The following is a 19756-nucleotide window of genomic DNA, read 5'->3' as shown; positions in this document are numbered from 1 at the left end:
TCCTGAGTCATCTACTTAGGAGTATCTTTGTGGCTAGAATTCTGGCACTTTAGAGTTCTCATATGAGATCCTTTTTTATTTAAACTTTAACAAAGGTTAGTCATAATTCCTCCTACATTCCTTGGCCTTATGATTTAATTTCTCATAGTCCCTTTTAGAGAGTCAGGGTGAAATCTGCATTCTCCAATTTCATATTATTGTTGCTGTTTATGAACATCTGGTCAACCAAGCGCCCTTCCAGCCTTGGTGGGAGTCTTTAAGGCAAGTGTTTTTCCAATATAAACCATATCTCTAGAAAAAAATGCATTTCACTTTATGACACAGTAAACACATACCTGTACATGCATCTGGAATAAGTTTCAGTATCTTTCACAAAAGAATACTTAATCTTATTATGTATAATCCACTGATATTTTCTATTCTATTCTACCGCATTTAATCCCATTTCATTATTTTGTTTTTATAAAAACACTGCTTACAGAAAATATTCCTCTGTGAAGTAAAGATCACACTAAAGCTAAGTACCTGAAGGACTATAATAGAGTCTTAGAAACAAACTCCATAGATAAAATAAAATAATGTTTGAAATAACAACCATTATAAAATGCGCTACAAGGAATCCAATCTTAATTCACATATCTGTAAATAAAACATTATTTAAGCTAATGTTTAGCTTTTGGATTTGAAGTATTAGTGTAAAGGGAAATAAACCTATGCTAAAATAGTGCTTCATTACTGTATTCTTTACTTAGTGTTGTCTTTATAATTATGTATATATTTGTATATCCACATACACATAGAGAATGCATATTTATCTGGTTATGAAATAAGGAGATTCTGATATCTATATTACATTAACCCTAAAAATAGAATATGTATGTTTCAATTATAAGAAAGATTTAGACTAGATATAAGAGTTTCTTGAAAATAATAATGGTTGGACACAAGGTTAGGCTTGCAAAGAAAGGTTATGGAGTTTTCTTCAATGAAGATATGTAAAATATAAAAACTGACTGTGGAGGACTTGATGATGTATGAACCCTTTGAAGCTCTGGGTTTCTGCACAGATTCTCACAAATAAGTCAAAACCTGAAGTAGCTGCAAAGTGACTGGTGGCTGGCTCACTCTCTTGTCCCCTTTTACCAGTAGACCATGGCTAATGTTATATAGCTTAAGTTTCAGTAGTACTATATTTGACTTCAGAATAGGGAGTCTTGTCTTCTATTTCTATTTTTAGTTGTGATGTCTAGCACAGAGAAATGCTCAATAAATATGTGCTGATTCCCTAATTAAACAAAAACTAAAATTTTTACCTTTTCATCATGAGGTGGATCCAGGAAAGAACCAATACTGCAAAAGATAATGTGTCCTTCTGTATAAAATTTAAACATTGTAATAGTTAATTGGTTATTCTGTTGTTTAAGTAAACACTACCAAGCCTACCCAGATATTTTGATTCAGGCATTTATAATGATAAATAAAACAGAATTTGAGAAACCAGAAATGAAGGAAAAAATTTTATATTAATTTTTTTTCTTTTAGAGAGAGAGAGTCAGAGAGAGGGATAAAGAGGGACAAAAATACAGGAACAGAGAGAGATGAGAAGCATCAATCATCAGTTTTTCGTTGTGACACCTTAGTTGTTCATTGATTGCTTTCTCATATGTGCCTTGACCACGAGACTTCAGCAGACCAAGTAACCGACCTTGGGTCCAAGCTGATGAGCTTTGCTCAAACCAGATGAACCCGCACTCAAGCTGGTGACCTCAGGGTCTCGAACTCGAGTCTTCCACATCCCAGTCCAACGCTCTATCTACTGCGCTACTGCCTAGTCAGGTTCTATCAATTTTTATATGTAGCAATTCTTTTTTTGTTTCTGGCTTAATAGGTTATATTGAGGTTGCCTTATACACTCAAAGTCAAAATTCTTCTAGACATCAGGGTAGATGAAATAGAAATGGATACACCATGATTAAATGAAGCCAAACTTTATGGAGATAATCATACAACAATCCAAACAATAATTACAACTAGATTTTAAAAAGCAACAAGACTACACATAGGAATATCTTATTCAAACTACAGAAAGTTAACAATAAATAAAGAGCCTTAAAAGAAACCAGAGGGGGAAAATCACCTTACTTATAGAGAATCAAATATGAAAGTTACATCTGACATCTTCTCAGAAACCATGCAAGTGAGAAGAGAATGTAGCAAAATATTTAAAGTGTTGAGGAAAAATAAAACTTACCAACCTAGAATTCTGTATCTTTAGAAATTATCCTTCAATATTTCTTGCCATTCAAGAAATATTTTTAAAATTTCTTAAGAAGGAAGGAAAATGACATAGATGAAAAGTTCAGTTTTATATAAAAGAAGAGCATAGGAGAAGGAACAAGTAAAGACAAAATAAAAATAAACATAATAGTTTATTCAAAGTAATAACAGCAACAATGTATTTGATTATTATAATTTATGAATACTTGAAAGGAATAACCATGATGACATAATGAATGAGTGGGAAGAAAGAGGAATAATATATTATTATAAGGCATTTAACTATCCATGAAGTGACATTGAGTTATTTGAAAGTAGATATGAATCAGATGTAAATATATGTAGCAAACTCTGGGGAAGCCACCAAGAAAAGTAAAGAAAAAGAAGTATAATATGCTAAGGATGGAGAGAAAATAGAATCATATAAAATGCTCACTTAAAACCATAAAAGGCAAAAGATGGGTGAAAAACAAAGACAGAAGCACAAAAAAACAAAGTCAGCAAATAGAAAATAGTAAGACATATTGCACATATAATTTAAGTGTCAATAATCACTTTAGAGGTCCATGGTCTAAATAAACAAATGAAAAGACAGAGACTGTTAGAATGGATTAAAAAACAATACGTAACTAGATGTCATCTACAAGAAATCCACTTTAAATATAAAGAAACATATGGATTAAAAATAAAATGATAAAAATTTACATGATAACACTAATCAAAAGAAAGCAGGAGTAGCTATATTAATTTTAAACAGAGCCCTGGCCAACTGGCTCAGCAGTAGAGTGTCAGCCGGGCTTGTGGAAGTCCCTAGTTCAATTCCCGGTCAGGGCACACAGGAGAAGCATCCATCTTCTTCTCTAACCCTGCTTCTCACCCGTCCCTCTCCCCCTTCTCTCTCTCTCTCTTCTCCTCCCACAGCCATAGCTCATTCAGGCAAATTGGCCCTGGGCACTGAGGATGGCACCATGGCATTGCCTCAGGTGCTAAAATTGCTTAGTTGCCAAGCAACGGAGCAACAGCCCAGATGGGCAGAGCATCACCCCATAGGGGGCTTGCCTGGTGGATCCTGGTGGGGGCACATGTCTGTCTCTCTGGCCCCCTGACTCTCAGTTAATAAAAAAGAAATTATAATTTCAAACAGAGAAGATTTCAGAGCAAGGAAAGTTATCGAGATAAAGAGAGGCATTGCATAATGTTAGAGGTAAGAAGACATAACAATTCTCAACATGTATGTACCTAACATCAGAGCATCAGAGTACCAGAGGTAAAAACTGAAACTGTGTACTTGGGGTGATGATAATTTGTCAGTGCAGGTTCATCAATTGCAACAAAGGTACCACTCTGATACAGGATGTTGGAAGCAGCGAAGACTATGTATGGGGTGGGTGGGTGGGCAGGGTGGATACAGAAACTCTGTGATTTCCACTGAGTTTTTCTGTGAGCCTAACAGTGATCTGAATAAATAAAGCCTACTTAGCAATAACAACAAAAAGCAGTAACTAATGGTGTCTGAGGATGCCTGGTTTAAATAGTGACTAAATAATGACCCTCATAGAAGTTTTTTAACATTTACTAAAGCACAGAAAAAGGAAGTAAAGGTTAGAATCTAAGAGAAGTCTCCTTTTATTATAATATAAATGAGGCTGGATTGGACCCCAAATTCACCCCTACTCAATTTTTCTACATCACGGCAAAAACAATAAATCTCAAGAGGTAAATGTGTTGTTACATGATAGTAAGTGCACAAAGGTGCATTCTGAGAAGTCTATGTATAGTTTCAAATTTAAGTTCTACATCTTTTGTTTGAAAAGGCTTATCACATAGCAGATAGAATTAGTGTAAAATAAGGAAACTATTTTAACTACGGACAACATTTGCCTAATCTTCAATTTCTCTTCTATTCTGCTATAACCAGAAATGATGTTTATAAAAACTATGAAGATCAACAGATAAATAAAAGTAAAAAGTCAAGAGTAAGCATAACAGAGTATAAAAGGATGGGTGGTAGGCAATATAACAAGATAAAATAAAAATAACCTTAAATAAATGTAGAACTGATAATACTGAATGCAAATACAATTATTTTCTATAATCTCCAGAAGATTCAAATAATTGTTGATACAGAATGGTTTGTTGTGACTCTTGTAAAAAACATTTAAAATAAAAAAAGAGTTCCTAAAGGAAAAGATATACAATTTAAATATTCATGTAATGACAGTATTTAAATGCAAGTCTCAATATTACATACGTAAGCAAATGATATGTGGAAGAGTGGTACACAAATGATATGTGGAGGGGTAGGGAAAGCAAAAATAGAAAAGCAAATTGGACTAAGCTTTTTATTTAACTGCAAAGATGCTGTTTTGGTCTAAATTCTAAAAAATTTATTAAATTTTAGGAAAAACTTAAAGGAAACCACTAGTAAAATTAAAAACTGCATTTATACATTCACAGACACATAATGTCTAAACATATGGGAGACATGAAATGAGAGCAATTTATAATTAATTAAAAAATAAAGAGAAGAAATAAGCATCGAAAAAAGAATCAAGGGCTCTGGCAGGTTGGCTCAGCGGTAGAGCGTCGGCCTGGCGTGCGGGGGACCCGGGTTCGATTCCCGGCAGGGCACATAGGAGAAGCGCCCATTTGCTTCTCCCCCCCCCCCTTCCTCTCTGTCTCTCTCTTCCCCTGCCGCAGCCAAGGCTCCATTGGAGCAAAGATGGCCCCGGCGCTGGGGATGGCTCCTTGGCCTCTGCCCCAGGCGCTAGAGTGGCTCTGGTCGTGGCAGAGCGACGCCCCGGAGGGGCAGAGCATCGCCCCCTGGTGGGCAGAGCATCGCCCCTGGTGGGCGTGCCGGTGGATCCCAGTCGGGCGCATGCGGGAGTCTGTCTGACTGTCTCTCCCCGTTTCCAGCTTCAGAAAAATACAAAAAAAAAAAAAAAAAAAAGAATCAAGTATATTAGTTATAATCATAGATATATAAAATTAAGTTTTCTATTGAGAACAAATAATTCCTGTCCTCTCTGTTCACATGACTACTCTCTTTAATAATGAAGGTAAATGCAAAATAATCTTTTCAAGATTAAAAATGAGAACTTTACATTCTTCACAATATGTAAGGTAAGGTTAGTCCTATTCCCAACTTAAAGATAAAAGAAATAGTATGTCTTGCTATAATGAAAGTGCTAGGAATAAAATAGGTTCTTTTCACATTCATTCATTGTTCTGTTCATTCAGTAAGCTATAGGTAACACTCTCAACACTCTCATGTTTGAGCACCCCTATTATTCTTTTGTATCAATATATGCCATGGTCCTGATGGTTAGCTCAGTTGGTTAGAGTGTCAACCTGAAACACCAAGGTTGTGGGTTTGATCCTTGGTCAGGGCACATAAGGGAAAAAATCAGTGAGTGGAACAACAAACAAATGCTTTTCTCTCTCCCTCTTTCCCTTCCTTTCTCTGTCTCTCTAAAATCAATCAATTAAAAAATGTGCCACATATTTTTTTATATTCTTTTTATTTCTTGTAGTTTAAGATACCTATAGCTACCTATAGATACTACATAAGGATAATGGCTTACCTACATTGCCAGTCAGTAGTATCCTGGTACAGGAATCAGTGTACAAGGATGTCAGAGAAATGGCAGAATGTTTTGTAAAAGGTAGCATATCTTTCAGTAGTCTTCCCTGCATAAATTATAATAATAAATTCTATAAAATATTCATATTAGAGTTGAATTTCTCTATGAATAATCTATCTAAAAATCATCTCTACTACTAAAAAATAATTCTATTTGTAATCAAAGTAATTAAAAATATCCACAGGAACTTATTTTCTTTTTCTTTTTAATGTTTTTCTTTTAATTGAATTGATTGGGGTGACATTGGTTAATAAAATTTATAAAATTCAGGTGTACAATTCTATAATACATTATCTGTATATTTTGTGTTCACCAACCCAAGTCAAGTCTCTTTCCATCATTATTTATGTTCTTCACCCCCTCTTCTGGTTTCCCCCACCACATTTTCCCTAGAAACTTATTTTCTTGAAATAAGTGTAGATAACTATTAATGATAAGCATCTAGTCTCTGATTATTACCGATCATTTCAACATTTGAGGGTTGTTTTTTGTACTTCTCATTGCCTTTATCGTAATTCTTCTGATCTTATTTCCAATTATATAGTCATTTAAACAAACATTCCTTTCAGGTTTAAATGTATCTCACTTGTTTTTAATAGAAATATCGTATTTGCCTTTTTAGAAATATCTGTTTTTGAATATTGATACAAAACTAGAGATTGTAAGAGACTCAAATTCAGCAGATCATTTTTCAGCACTTAGTATGTCAACATCAGGAAGAACTTCCACATGCATCTCACTTAGAAAATAAACATCTAAGTTTGAGAAGAAAGAATTTTCCACTAAGTGCCACTCAAAACTATTGTTGTTTTTTCTGGATTTCCCTCTAGAAAGAAGTTTCATGAGTGGTACCACTCCCTTGCCTCTCTAAGGACATCACTGTCATCATCACCTGTCAACTCAAGATCTTTCCTTCCACCATCTTCTGTCCTCTAAACTCAAATGCCACCTACCTCCACCCTAAGTCATTTAAAAGCTTCTAGTAAATAAAACATTTTTTTATTATAAAATGTTTAAGGACATCCAACACAATTTAAATAACATTAGAATAGTTTGGATAACTACAAATTTATGGATACTCAATATATCAATATTCTTATATTATTTTACTATAATACATCATTAATATCCTCTAATATTTAAATATCCAATCAAATATTTAGCAGCATGTACTCATAGCTCAGTTTAAAGAAAAGACAGATGTGAAATAGTTAACTTCACAGTTTTAATGATTTGGTCTCTTGAGTTACACAACTGGCCTATTGTCAAGTTTGAGTGGTATTTTCAGTGAGTAGGCTGCAAAACCAGTGATTTGGCTAGAAGGTTAAAAAAACACTAAAATTGGATGCTACATGGAAACTCAGAAGGCTAAGGTTCATTTAATAATCCTCTTTCTCATTTTTTCTTTTCCCGGGTAAATAACAGGCCTCATCACCTCTAACGTCCATAGACGAAGGTGTCCATCCTCATGAGCAGTGACAAGGACAGGGGGCTGAGTATCTGCAACACTGGTGCCACCAAGATGTTTTTTGTCCACTGGCTGTTGCTCTCCCACAGTGAGATCTGTTTGTTCACCTATTGGGAAGTTAATGAGTTACCATGGTGTTTGCAATATTTGTATTTCAAAATGTTATAGAATGCTACATAGTAGGTAGGTAAGAAATACCCAAAGCAACACATTCTTTTCCCTAGAATTTTTATTAACCCCAGAGAATTTCAATCAGTGGAGAGAAGACCACAGCATTAACAAATGGAATCCTATACACTGGAAAACTTAAAGAGCTTATTTTGGCCTTTTTGTAAAACCTCTTTATTGTACATAACAGCTAAAACTTTATAAACATCCAGTTTCGGTCTTACATATGCAGAATGTCTTATGAATCTAATATAAATTTTAGGAAAATGAGCTGGAGATTAAGAAAAAATATTTTGGGTTTTTCAAATCTAGCATTAGTATCATCATAATGGAAATTCTGCCTTTCAAACTACCAAATCCTATAGTTCTTCAACATTTAGTCAGAAAAAGAATATATATTCATTAAGAGTATTCAATCACCTGAACTCCCTATTGAAGAATAATTTTATTTTTAAAAAGTGGGGTGAGATAGAATGAAAGATGTTGATGGAGTAAGTAGATATTCCAACTGCTACCTCCCAGGACCAAATAGGATTACAACTTAATTTAAGAACAATCATCTTGAAAAACCAACTTTGGAATAAACTAAGAGGAATCTATAACCAAGAATAACTGAAGAAGCCACACTGAGACTGGATGCTCAAGGATCTTAGAGCAACAATTGATGGACATAATGAGCATAAATAAAGAGATAACAAGCATCAAAAAGGTCATTGAAATCATAAAAATGAACAAATCAGAAATGACAAATACAATATCAGAAATGAATACTGCACTATAAGGAATTAATAGCAGGCTGAATGAAGCAGAGGATTGAATCAGTGATTTAGAGGACAAGGTAAACAAAAGCACATAAGCAGAGCAGCAAAAAGAAAAGAAGCTCAAAACGTCTGAGGAAACTCAAAGAGAGCTCCGTGACAACATGAAGAGTAATGACATCCACATCACATGGGTTCCTGAAGGAGAAGAGAATGAACAAGGAATATAGGACCTGTTTGAAGAAATCATAGCTGAAAATTTCCCTAAATTGATGAAGGGAAAAGTCACACAAGTTCAAGAAGCACAGGGAGTTCCATTAAAGAGGAACCCAAGGAGGCCTACAGCAAGACAAATTATAATTAAAGTGTTAAAGTTAAGAGACAAAGAAAGAATACTAAAAGCTGCAAGAGAAAAGCAGTTAATTACTTACAAAGGAGCCCCCATAAGGATGACATCTGACTTCTCAACAGAAACACTTTGAGGCCAGAAAGCATGGCAAGAAATATTCAAAGTCATACAAAGCAAAAACCTACAACCAAGACTTCTTTATCCAGCAAGGCTATTGTTTGAAATTGAAGGAGAAATAAAAAGCTTCCCAGACAAAAACAAACAAACAAAAACTCAAGGAATTTATTACAACCAAACCAGTACTGCAAGAAATGTTAAGGTGCTTGCTGTAAAATGAATCAAGGGAGAAAAAAATTCTAGAAAAAGAGGATGGTAGATTTAAAGAATAAAATGGCAATAAACAACACATATCAATAATAACCTTAAATGTAAATGGATTAAATGCTTCAATCAAAAGACATAGGGTAGCTGTGTAGATAAGAAAACAGGACCTGTACATATGCTGTCTACAAGAGTCCCACCTCAGGACAAAAGATAAACATAGACTAAAAGTGAAGGGATGGAAAAAAATATTTCATGCAAATGGAAATGAAAAAAAAAAAGCTGGGGTAGCAATAATTATAGCTGACAAAATTGACTTTAAAACAAAGGCTATCAATATTAAGGGATAAAGAAGGTCATTACATAGTGATAAAGGGAGAAATCCAACAGGAGGATATAACCACTGTAAATATCAATGTGCTTAATATAGGAGCACTTAAATGTATAAAGCAGATTTTGGTGGACATAAGGGGTGAGATCAACAGCAATTCTATAATAGTAGGGAAATTTAATAATATACTAATATCAATGGATAAATCCTCCAGACAGAAAATTAACAAAGAAATAAGCAGACTAAAATGACATACTAGATCAACTGGATTTAATAGATATCTTCAGAACCTATCACCCCCAAAGCAGCAGAATATACATTCTTTTCAAGTGCTCATGGTACATTCTGTAGGATAGACCACATGTTAGGACACAAAAATAGTCTTAATAAATTTAGGAAGATTGAAATCATATCAAGCATATTCTCTGATCACAATGGCATGAAACTAGAAATCAACTACAATAGAAAAGCTGAAAAACATTCAAACACTTGGAGGCTAAATAGCATGTTATTAAATAATGAATGGATTAAAAATGAGATCAAGGAAGAAGTCAGAAATTTCCTTGAAACAAGTAAAAATGAACATACAACAACTTAAAATTTATGGGACATAGCAAAAGCAGTCCTGAGATGGAATTTCATAGCATTACAGGCATACCTTAAGAAGCAAGAAAAAGCTCAAATAAAAAATTTAACCTTGCATCTAAAAGAACTAGGAAAAGGACAAGAAATAAAGCCCAGAGGAAGTAGAAGGAAGGCAATAATAAAAATCAGAGCAGAAATAAATGACATAGATGCTAAAAACAAAAACAAAATATCAATGAAAACAAGAGCTGGTTTTTTGAAAAGGTAAACAAGATTGATGAATCTTTAACCAGATTCACCAGGAAAAAAGAGAGAGGATTCAAATAAATAAAATTAGAAATGAGAGTGGAGAACTAACAACTGACAGCACAGAAATACAAAGGATTGTAAGAAAATACTATGAAGATCTGTATGCCAAAATATTGGACAACCTAGGTGAAATGGATAAGTTCCTAAAAACATATAATCTTCCAAAACTCAATCTGGAAGAATCAGAAAACCTAAACAGACTGATTACAACACATGAAATTGAAACAGTTATCAAAGAACTCCCAGCACTGTTTTGAAAGAAGAAATGCACTCCCATGTTTATGGCAGCATTGTTCACAATAGCGAAGATCTGGAAACAGCCCAAGTGTCCATCAGTGGATGAGTGAATTAAAAAGCTTTGGTACGTATATACTATGGAATACTACTCAGCCATAAGAAATGATGACATCAGATCATTTACAACAACATGGATGGGCCTTGATAATATTATACTGAGTGAAATAAGTAAACTAGAAAAATACTAAGAACTATATGATTCCATACATAGGTGGGACATAAAAATGAGTCTCAGAGACATGGACAAGAGTGTAGTGGTTACAGGGTGGGGGGGAGAAGAGGGGGGGGTTAGGGGAGGGGAGGGGCACAAAGAAAACCAGTTAGAAGGTGACAGAAGACAATTTGAATTTGGGTGATGGGAATGCAGCAAAATCAAATGTCAAATTAACTTGGAGATGTTTTCTCTGAACATATGTACCCTGATTTATCAATGTCACCCCATTAAAATTAATTTTTAAAAAAGAATGTAAGGAAAAAGAACTCCCAGCAAACAAAAGTCCTGGACTAGATGGCTTCACAGGCATATTTTACCAAATATTCGAAGAAGTACTAACACCTATCCTCAAGCTATTTCAAAAAATACAAGGGGAGGAAAAAATTCAAAGCTCCTTTTAGGAGGCAAGCATTATATTCATTCCAAAACCAAGTAAAGACACTACAAAGAAAGAAAACTATAAGCCAATATCCCCAATGAACTTAGATGCTAAAATTCTCAACAAAATATCAGCAAACCAGATTCAGCAATACATGAAAAAAATCATACACCATGATCAAGTGGGATTTATTCTGAGGAGGTAAGGCTGGTACAATATTTGCAAATCAATAAATGTGATTCATCACATACACAAAAGGAAGGAGAAAAATCCCATGATAATATCAATAGATGCAGAAAAAGCATTTAATAAAATCCAGCACCTATTTATGATCAAAACTCTCAGCAAAGTGGGAATACAGAGAACATACCTCAACATGATAAAGGCCATCTTTGACAGACCCACAGCCAACATCATACTCAATGGACAAAAATTAAAATCAATCCTCTTAAGAACAGGAACAAGGCAGGGGTCCCCTTTCATCACTCTTACTCAGCACAGTTCTGGAAGTCCTAGCCACAGCAATCAGGCAAGAAGAAGAAATAAAAGGCATCCAAATTGGAAAAGAAGAAATAAAACTATCATTATTTTCTGATGACATGATACTGTACATAGAAAAACCTAAAGTCTCAGTCAAAAAACTACTAGACTTAATAAATGAATTCAGCAAGGTAGCAGGATATAAAATTAATATTCAGAAATTAGTGGCATTTTTACAATATATACCAACAATAAACTGTTAAAAATAGAAAATAAGGAAACAATCCCCTTTACTATTGCAACAACAAAAAAGAATAAAGTACTTAGGAGTAAATTTAACAAAGGAGGTAAAGGATTTGTACTTGAAAAGTTATAAAACTTTGATAAAAGAAATCAAGGAAGATACAAACAAGTGGAAGCATATACTATGTCCGTGGATAGGAAGAATAAACATCACTAAAATGTCCATATTACCCAAAGCCATCTATAAATTCAATGAGATTTCTATTAAAATACCAATGACATACTTCAAAGATATAGAACAAATATTCCAAAAATTTATATGGAACCAAAAAAACATGAATAGCCTCAGCAATCTTGAATGGAGAATAAAGTGGGAGATATCACACTTTTTGATATCAAGTTATGCCACAAGGCCATTGTATTTAAAACAGCTTGGTACTGGCATAAGAACAGGCATACAGATCAATGGAACAGAACAGAGAACCCAGAAATAAACCCATGCCTTTATGGTCAATTGATATTTGACAAAGGAGGTAAGAGCATACAATGGAATAAAGACAGTCTCTTTAATAAATGGTGTTGGGAAAATTGGACAGGTACATGCAAAAAAATAAAACTAGACCACCAACTTACATCATTCACAAAAATAAACTCAAAATGGTTAAAAGACTTAAATGTAAGTCATTAAACCATAAACATCTTGGAAGAAAACATAGGCAGTAAACTCTCCGATATCTCTCGTAACAATATTTTTACTAATTTATCTCCATGGGCAAGTGAAATAAAGGACAGGATGAACAAATGGGACTATATCAAACTAAAAAGCTTTTGCACAGCAAAAGACACCATGAACAAAATAAAAAGACAACCCACACAATGGGACTCAAAAAACTACTAGACTTAATAAATGAATTCAGCAAGGTAGCAGGATATAAAATTAATATTCAGAAATTAGTGGCATTTTTACTTCTTCTTTTCCAATTTGGATGCCTTTTACTTCTTCTTTTCCAATTTGGATGCCTTTTATTTCTTCTTCTTGCCTGATTGCTGTGGCTAGGACTTCCAGAACTGTGTTGAATAAGAGTGGGTTGTCTTTGTCAATACATCTGATAAAGGGTTAATAAATAATATTTATAAAGAACTTGTAAAACTCAACACCAGGAAGGTAAACAATTCAATCAAAAATGGGCAAAAGAAATGAATAGACACTTCTTCTAAGAAGACATACAAATAGTCAATAAGTATATGAGAAAATGTTCAATGTCACTAATCATCAGAGAAATGCAAATTAAAACCACAATGAGATATCACCTCACACCAGTCAGAATGTCGCCCATTAACAAAACAACACACAATAAGTGCTGGAGTGGGTGTGGAGAAAAGGGAACCTTTCTGCACTGCTGGTTGGAATGCAGACTTGTGCCGCTACTGTGGAGATCTGGCTGGGGTTTCCTCAAAAATTTAAAAATGGAACTGCCTTTTGACCCAGCTATCCCACTTTTAGGAATATATCCTAAGAACACCAAATCACTGATTGAAAAGAAGAAATGCACCCCCATGTTCATGGCAGCATTGTTTACAATAGCCAAGATCTGGAAACAACCCAAGTGGTTGTCAGTGGACGATTGGATTAAAAAGCTTTGGTACATATATACAATGGAATACTAAATGGCTGTTAAAAAGAAGGAAATCTTACCTTTTGTGACAACATGGATGAACCTGGAGATGATTATGCTAAGTGAAATAAGCCAAGCAGAGAAAAAAAATATCCTATGATCTTACATATATGTGGAATCTAATGAACAAAGTGAACTGAGGAATGGAATAGAGTCAGAGGCAGGGTCACAGAGACCAGAGGGACAGCAGTCAGATGGAAGGGGGATGAGGGGATGGGATCAGAGAAGGTAAAGGGATTTGTGAAACTATATATAAATAACACAGAGATATAGATAACTGGACAGCAAATCCTAGAGGGTAGGCGGGAGGGAGTTAGGTGAAGGGGGCAAAAGGGATATAAAAAGGGACACAGGGGTGGGGGGTGAGGGAGTTTTATTCAATGGGACATTGAATCCATGTAAACATAATAAATGAAAAATTAATAAAAATTAAAAAATATGTTAGAAGAAAAAAATAAAAAGATTGTGTACCTATTCCCAAATATTCCTGAATAGGTAGTTGTGTATATGTATATATATAAAAAAGAAGTGGGGTGATTTAATACTGACCTTTAACCTCACTGTCATGTATGCTCTGCTTGCTTCCCTGAATTAGGGGAGAAAAAGAAATTAGGGAGGAAAAAGAAGATATTTCTATGACATCATAAAGAAATGAGATATACTGGATCAGTAGCTTCTTCAGATAGTTAATACATTTCTAAACATTAAAATTATTCTTGAGCTAATTCTTTGAAATATGTATTGCAGATATTTTTATATTCATAAACTAGGTATCTGCAATGGAACATTTTCCTAGTGGCTCAGATATAGCATGATAACAGAGGAATTAAATGCCTAATCCATGCCATGTTCTTGGAGTACATTATTTCGAATTCTATTAACAACCATGCAAGTCACGCTTATTGTTCACTTTTTACTGAAGAAGAAGTGGAAACTGAGAGATGAAGTGCTGTCTCTAAAGCTAATCAGATAAATAGAACACTTTGGTTCAAGTTCAAGTCTTTCTGACTCTTACATCTTTATAAGTTTATTCTTCCACCGTGCTAGTGGTTTTACAATAATATTTGCAGTGAAAACGTCCCTTTAAACAAAACCCTAATTAGAAGTGTAATGTGTAAAATATGTAAAACTAGGGCTGAAAACGCAATTTGAAAACCACTGTGTTATACTGTGTTGTCTCTTCCCCCTTGTGAAATATGTATACTTTTTAGCAAAAGAGCTAGTCTAAAATTACTTTATTTTACGAATGTAAAAGTAGCATATGTAATTTATTATATCCATGATTATACATTGATCATTTACAGAGAAGAAAGCCTTTGAAAGGGGGAAAGGATGAAAACAGTTTAGACACTGTTTTTTAAGGAAAACTAATAAAAGTTTTACATACATATAGAAAATTTTTTCATCTTTACCTTCTATCAAAGGAAGGGCTCATATGCAACAAATCATTATTTTTGAAGCTACTTTAGGTGTAACAGACATACTCTCCTTATCTCTTGCTTACCTTGCTACTCTGTGGACCCTTACTAGAATCACATTGTGACGAAGAGCATATGGAATCCTGACTTGATCTCCTACAAGGAGAGGGAGGAAGCCCAAAGAGGAAAAGTTAAGATATTCTATCATTATCAAAGGGTTCTCTTCTCTGCTTTAATTTCAGTTGATTACTTCTTTCAGACTCTAGCTACTAGGCCACCACTCACTTACATAACAAAGCACAACACCCTGTATCTTATGTAGCAAATGCTTATCTGTCTGGTGTTGGTGGAGACTGAAGGGGAGCCTCAGGAATTAAGGTTCACTGCTGCCCGGTCTGGTGGCTAAGGTTAGATGTAGTCTCAGGGGCTCTGACATTGATGTGCTGGGAGTGGGGTCATTGTGGTGGTGGTGGTGGAGGTTCCTGCATAGCCTGGATAACTTCTGCTCTACTATTTTCAGTCCTCTTTGCTACTATGACAGAGTAAGAGAAGTTAGATCCCCACCCAGAAAGTGAGATTCCTACAGTCCACTATAGAAGACAGCGACAGGGAAGAAAGCTGAAGCCAAGTAGTCTACCCAATTTTTTGTCTTTCAGTTGGACCTTCCTTAATTCTGGGATGGAGAGAACACTTTTTATATCACTCAGGGGAGACCCGGACAGTATTCCTTGATTAGCAAGTACCAAGTTACCTTGCACATTCAGGGGTACGGAACAGGAACAGGATGTCATTAATTCTAAAGCATTTGGGATCCATGTCAGAATTTACAGTGAAGCAGTTTTCAGGTCTGTGTCTGGAAAGAAATATACATGTACATGATAAACATTTAAAAATTAGTTAACTTACATTATATTCCATACAGAGCTAATCAACTCCTAAAATGTTGATATCCTTGAACATGAAGAGAAAACCCAGTCGTGGAGTTTGAAGATAGCTTTCTTATTGAGTGTCTGTATAACAATATGATCATTCAGTGTTTAAAAGTCTTTTAATTCAACTAGTCTTTTTACTGATAGGTGAGAGAGTGGGCTTATATAATTTCCCAGAAGTTTTATGTGGTTTAACGAATAGAATTTTACTCTTTGAATAAGTAGAGTGACAAAGTTGGATAAAATATGGTTACTGCTATCAAGAAATTTAGAACTGAGTAGAGAAGACAAGCAGGTAATTCAGTGATTATATTACTCTTGATACGCAACTCTCCCATTGACCTAGATTCCAAAGAACTGAACACCTTCTTAGGCAGTTTCTTGGGATAATTCCTAACCACCTGCATTAACACTTCATATGCAACATCTGAATTAGATGTGTTGAGGTGGTGAATGAGAAGGAAAATTCATCTAGAATGCCTCTCACCATTTGACTTTGGTGACTTAATAGATGGTGGTATCAGTGGGTATACAGAAAGAGGAAGGGAGGGTAGGCTGAGACAAAGTTTGGGACATGTGGAGCTTTAAGGGTTTTGATAATTGTCAGATATGTATGTTTGAAGCCCTAGGGATATTAGGGCTTAAAACTAGTATGTATTTTATGTACTTGTTGAGGTTACAAATTTGGACAAGATCATATGTGTAAGAATGTACTAGAGTCAAGGGGTAAAAGTCGAAGCCTGAGGATGCAAATACTTAAGGCTAACCTTATTTATATTATTCTGGGATTTAGACATTAAGAACAGTTTCCTCATGATCACAGTTTCAGAAAAGCCTCCCTTGAAAGCAATTACCATTTTTACTTATTGCTTTTGTTTGTTTTAGCATTGGCTCCTCTATAGTACAACTTATATTAAGGAAAAGGTACAACTTACACTTCTTTCACAGTGGATGCTACAAAATTCCATAAGATGATTACGCCATTTAAGGTCCCAGCAGCTATCAAATTATATCCTTCTACTTGTAATAAATCAATGCAGTTCACTTCTGTATTAACCACAGGATTCTGAAGAAGGAAGGAACCCAACTCATTGACCATCAGTACAAACACTATGAGCACACTTTGTTATTTTATCAACTTAAATATATTATAATTTTTAAAAAAATTATTGAAGTATACTTGGCATACAATATTATATTTGTTTCATGTGTGTAACAGTGATTCAACATGTATATGCCTTAAATGTTATCACCATAAGTCTGAAAACCATCTGTCATGTAAAGTTACTATGATGTTACTGACTATATTCCCTGTGCTCACAAACTGAAGCTCAGTGATACTACATTGAAATTCATTGTACTGTATTATTTTCTCTACTTTTGTAAAAATGTTTGTAATGACCTATAATAAAAAAAGAAGAAAATCAAGAAATGAAACTTACATTAACAGGTTGAGAAAAGGTTTTCTCAAGTACCAATGTCACATCTGGGAAAGGAATAGCTATGTTCCTATCTTTAGTGGATGTCATCAGATGCACAACATGATGACCACTTTGCAGGACTGGTACAACATCAGGCAGCTCCCATATCACAATGAGACAAATATCATCTTCTTTACCCTTTAATAGTGAGTAGATGAAAACTCAGTTAACTGTTTTATTTTGAACTGTTGTAAGGATATAGAGAAAAATACATAGAATATACCATGATTTATCCATCACCTAGTTTTGTCAAATCTTACATTCTGTTTACCCATCCATAATATAATTCCTCTTTCTTCTCTCTCCAGAGGTAACTAGTAATCTAAATATGGTATTATTTATTAAAGTTTTAATATTTCTACATAAACATATGCTTATAGCTTACATATACATATATGTTTTGTATGTACATATATAAATATTGTTTCTAGGCTTTTAATCTTTTTTATAAATGTTATGAATCTATATAGATTCTTTTTCAACTTTCTTGTTTCACTTAAAATTTTATATATATAGATATATAATTATATTTTTAGATTTATACAAGTTACAGCTTGGACCTCTATTACTTTTAACTGCTTTACAATATATGTATGAATATATTAAAATTTATTTATCTAATCTCTTAGTAATACAGGATGAGGTTGTCAAATTTTTGCTGTTTGTTTTTATGGACAGTTGCTATAGCTTATAGAGTGATGTCTGGAGAAGAATTATCAAGTTTTAAGTTGCGCACATCATCAACTTTATTAGGTATTGCCAAGTGACTCTTCAAGGAACTGTAATCCATTTCCACTTTCACCAGGAGTAGATAATAGTTTTTCACATTCTTGACAACACTTGGTTAAAAACTGTTTTTTGCCTATATGATGAGTTTGAGATAGGACATTTTAAAATTAATTTTAAAATGTTTGATTATTTTAATCACATTTTCTGAGTTAGTGAGTTAAACTTTTTTTATGTGTTTGCAAGAAATTTGGGCTTCCTTACTTGTCCTTTGTCCATTTTCATCTTGTACTGTTTGTTTTTCTCCCAGATTTGTGTGATTTTTTTAGCTATCCTGGTTCCTCATCTTTTCTCAGTTAACCCTGGTAGTCTCTTCACACTATGTGACTTGTCTTTTCACTTTGTTTTTTAAAGAGTGGATTTTTTTTTAAGTGAAAGGAGGGAAAATAGACTCCTACATGTGCCCTGACCGGGATCCACCAGGCAACCCCCATCTGGGGCCAATACTCAAATCAATTGAGCTATTTTTAGTGCCTGAAGCCAATGTTCAGACCAACTGAGCTATCTTCAATGCCTGTGGCCAATTGGGCCACTGGCTATGGGAGGAGAAAAGGGAGAGAAAGGAGAGAAGGAGAGGAAGAAGCAGATGGTTGCTTTTTATGTGTGCCCTGACTGAGAATCAAACCCGGGCTGTCCATACACCAGACCAACCCTCTATCCACTGAGCCAGCTGGCCAGGGCTAAGAAGTGTGTTTAATTTAAATGTAGCAAAGACATCTAGGCCCTGGCCGGTTGGCTCAGTGGTAGAGTGTCAGCCTGGCGTGCAAGGGGTCCTGGGTTCGGTTCCCAGCCAGGGCACACAGGAGAAGCGCCCATCTGCTTCTCCACCCCTCCCCCTCTCCTTCCTCTCTGTCTCTCTCTTCCCCTCCCGCAGCGAGGCTCCATTGGAGCAAAGATGGCCCAGGCGCTGGGGATGGCTCCTTGGCCTCTGCCCCAGGCGCTAGAGTGGCTCTGGTCGCAAAAGAGCGACGCCCCTGAGGGGCAGAGCATCGCCCCCTGGTGGGCAGAGCATCGCCCCCTGGTGGGCGTGCCAGGTGGATCCCGGTTGGGCGCATGCGGGAGTCTTTCTGACTGTCTCTCCCAGTTTCCAGCTTCGGAAAAATACAAAAAAAAAAAAAAAGACATCTAAATACCACTATCATCAGTTTATAAAAAGAAAGAATGTAGTTTAATATAAAAATGTAAAAGTATGAAAGATACAATCTTAATACTGTATTTTAAAAGTACTGTTAGTTTATTAAAAAATTATCCTATATTCTTCATTTTATTCCTAATTGGTGAAACCTTTTATCTCTGATTTGTATTGACAGATAAGCCTGCAGGATTGGTGTTGTAGGAAAATAGCAGCTCATATTATGCTAACATATATTATATTAATTACTTCACAAAGAAAGATCATTTGCTTTAAGGGACAAATAAATAGGGTTATATGAGTAAGTTCATAAAGTAATTTGAATAGAATGAAGGGCAAAAATAAAGAGAATTAAGTAGTTCTTTAGAATTTGACCTATTTGGGGGTTAATTGATCAAAATCTCTAAACTTCCACAGTGCTTTGTTCATAATGTGAGAAAAGCAATCCTCTCACCAACCTATGATTTTTATCAATGGGGATTTGGGGGAAAATTTATCCCCAATTTTAAAA

At 34.9% G+C, this 19756-nt stretch overlaps 1 protein-coding gene across 1 annotated transcript in view; it reads right to left on the bottom strand.

Moving 5' to 3' along the window:
- WDR64 (WD repeat domain 64) overlaps positions 1-19756 on the bottom strand; it is a 93319-nt gene that overhangs the window by 16067 nt on the left and 57496 nt on the right. Inside the window, exons 15-22 of the mRNA XM_066253486.1 lie at positions 17289-17465; positions 16782-16912; positions 15669-15770; positions 15004-15073; positions 14049-14085; positions 7357-7496; positions 5862-5967; positions 1314-1372 (exon numbers count right to left, since the gene is read on the bottom strand). Of these exons, the coding sequence (XP_066109583.1) occupies positions 1314-1372; positions 5862-5967; positions 7357-7496; positions 14049-14085; positions 15004-15073; positions 15669-15770; positions 16782-16912; positions 17289-17465 (822 nt within the window). The remainder of the gene's footprint in view (positions 1-1313; positions 1373-5861; positions 5968-7356; positions 7497-14048; positions 14086-15003; positions 15074-15668; positions 15771-16781; positions 16913-17288; positions 17466-19756) is intronic.

This window comes from Saccopteryx bilineata, chromosome 1 (genome assembly GCF_036850765.1).
Source record: "Saccopteryx bilineata isolate mSacBil1 chromosome 1, mSacBil1_pri_phased_curated, whole genome shotgun sequence".
NCBI lineage: Eukaryota > Metazoa > Chordata > Mammalia > Chiroptera > Emballonuridae > Saccopteryx > Saccopteryx bilineata.
Note: the sequence above shows the minus strand (reverse complement) of the source record. Positions and strands in the feature narration are given on the sequence as shown.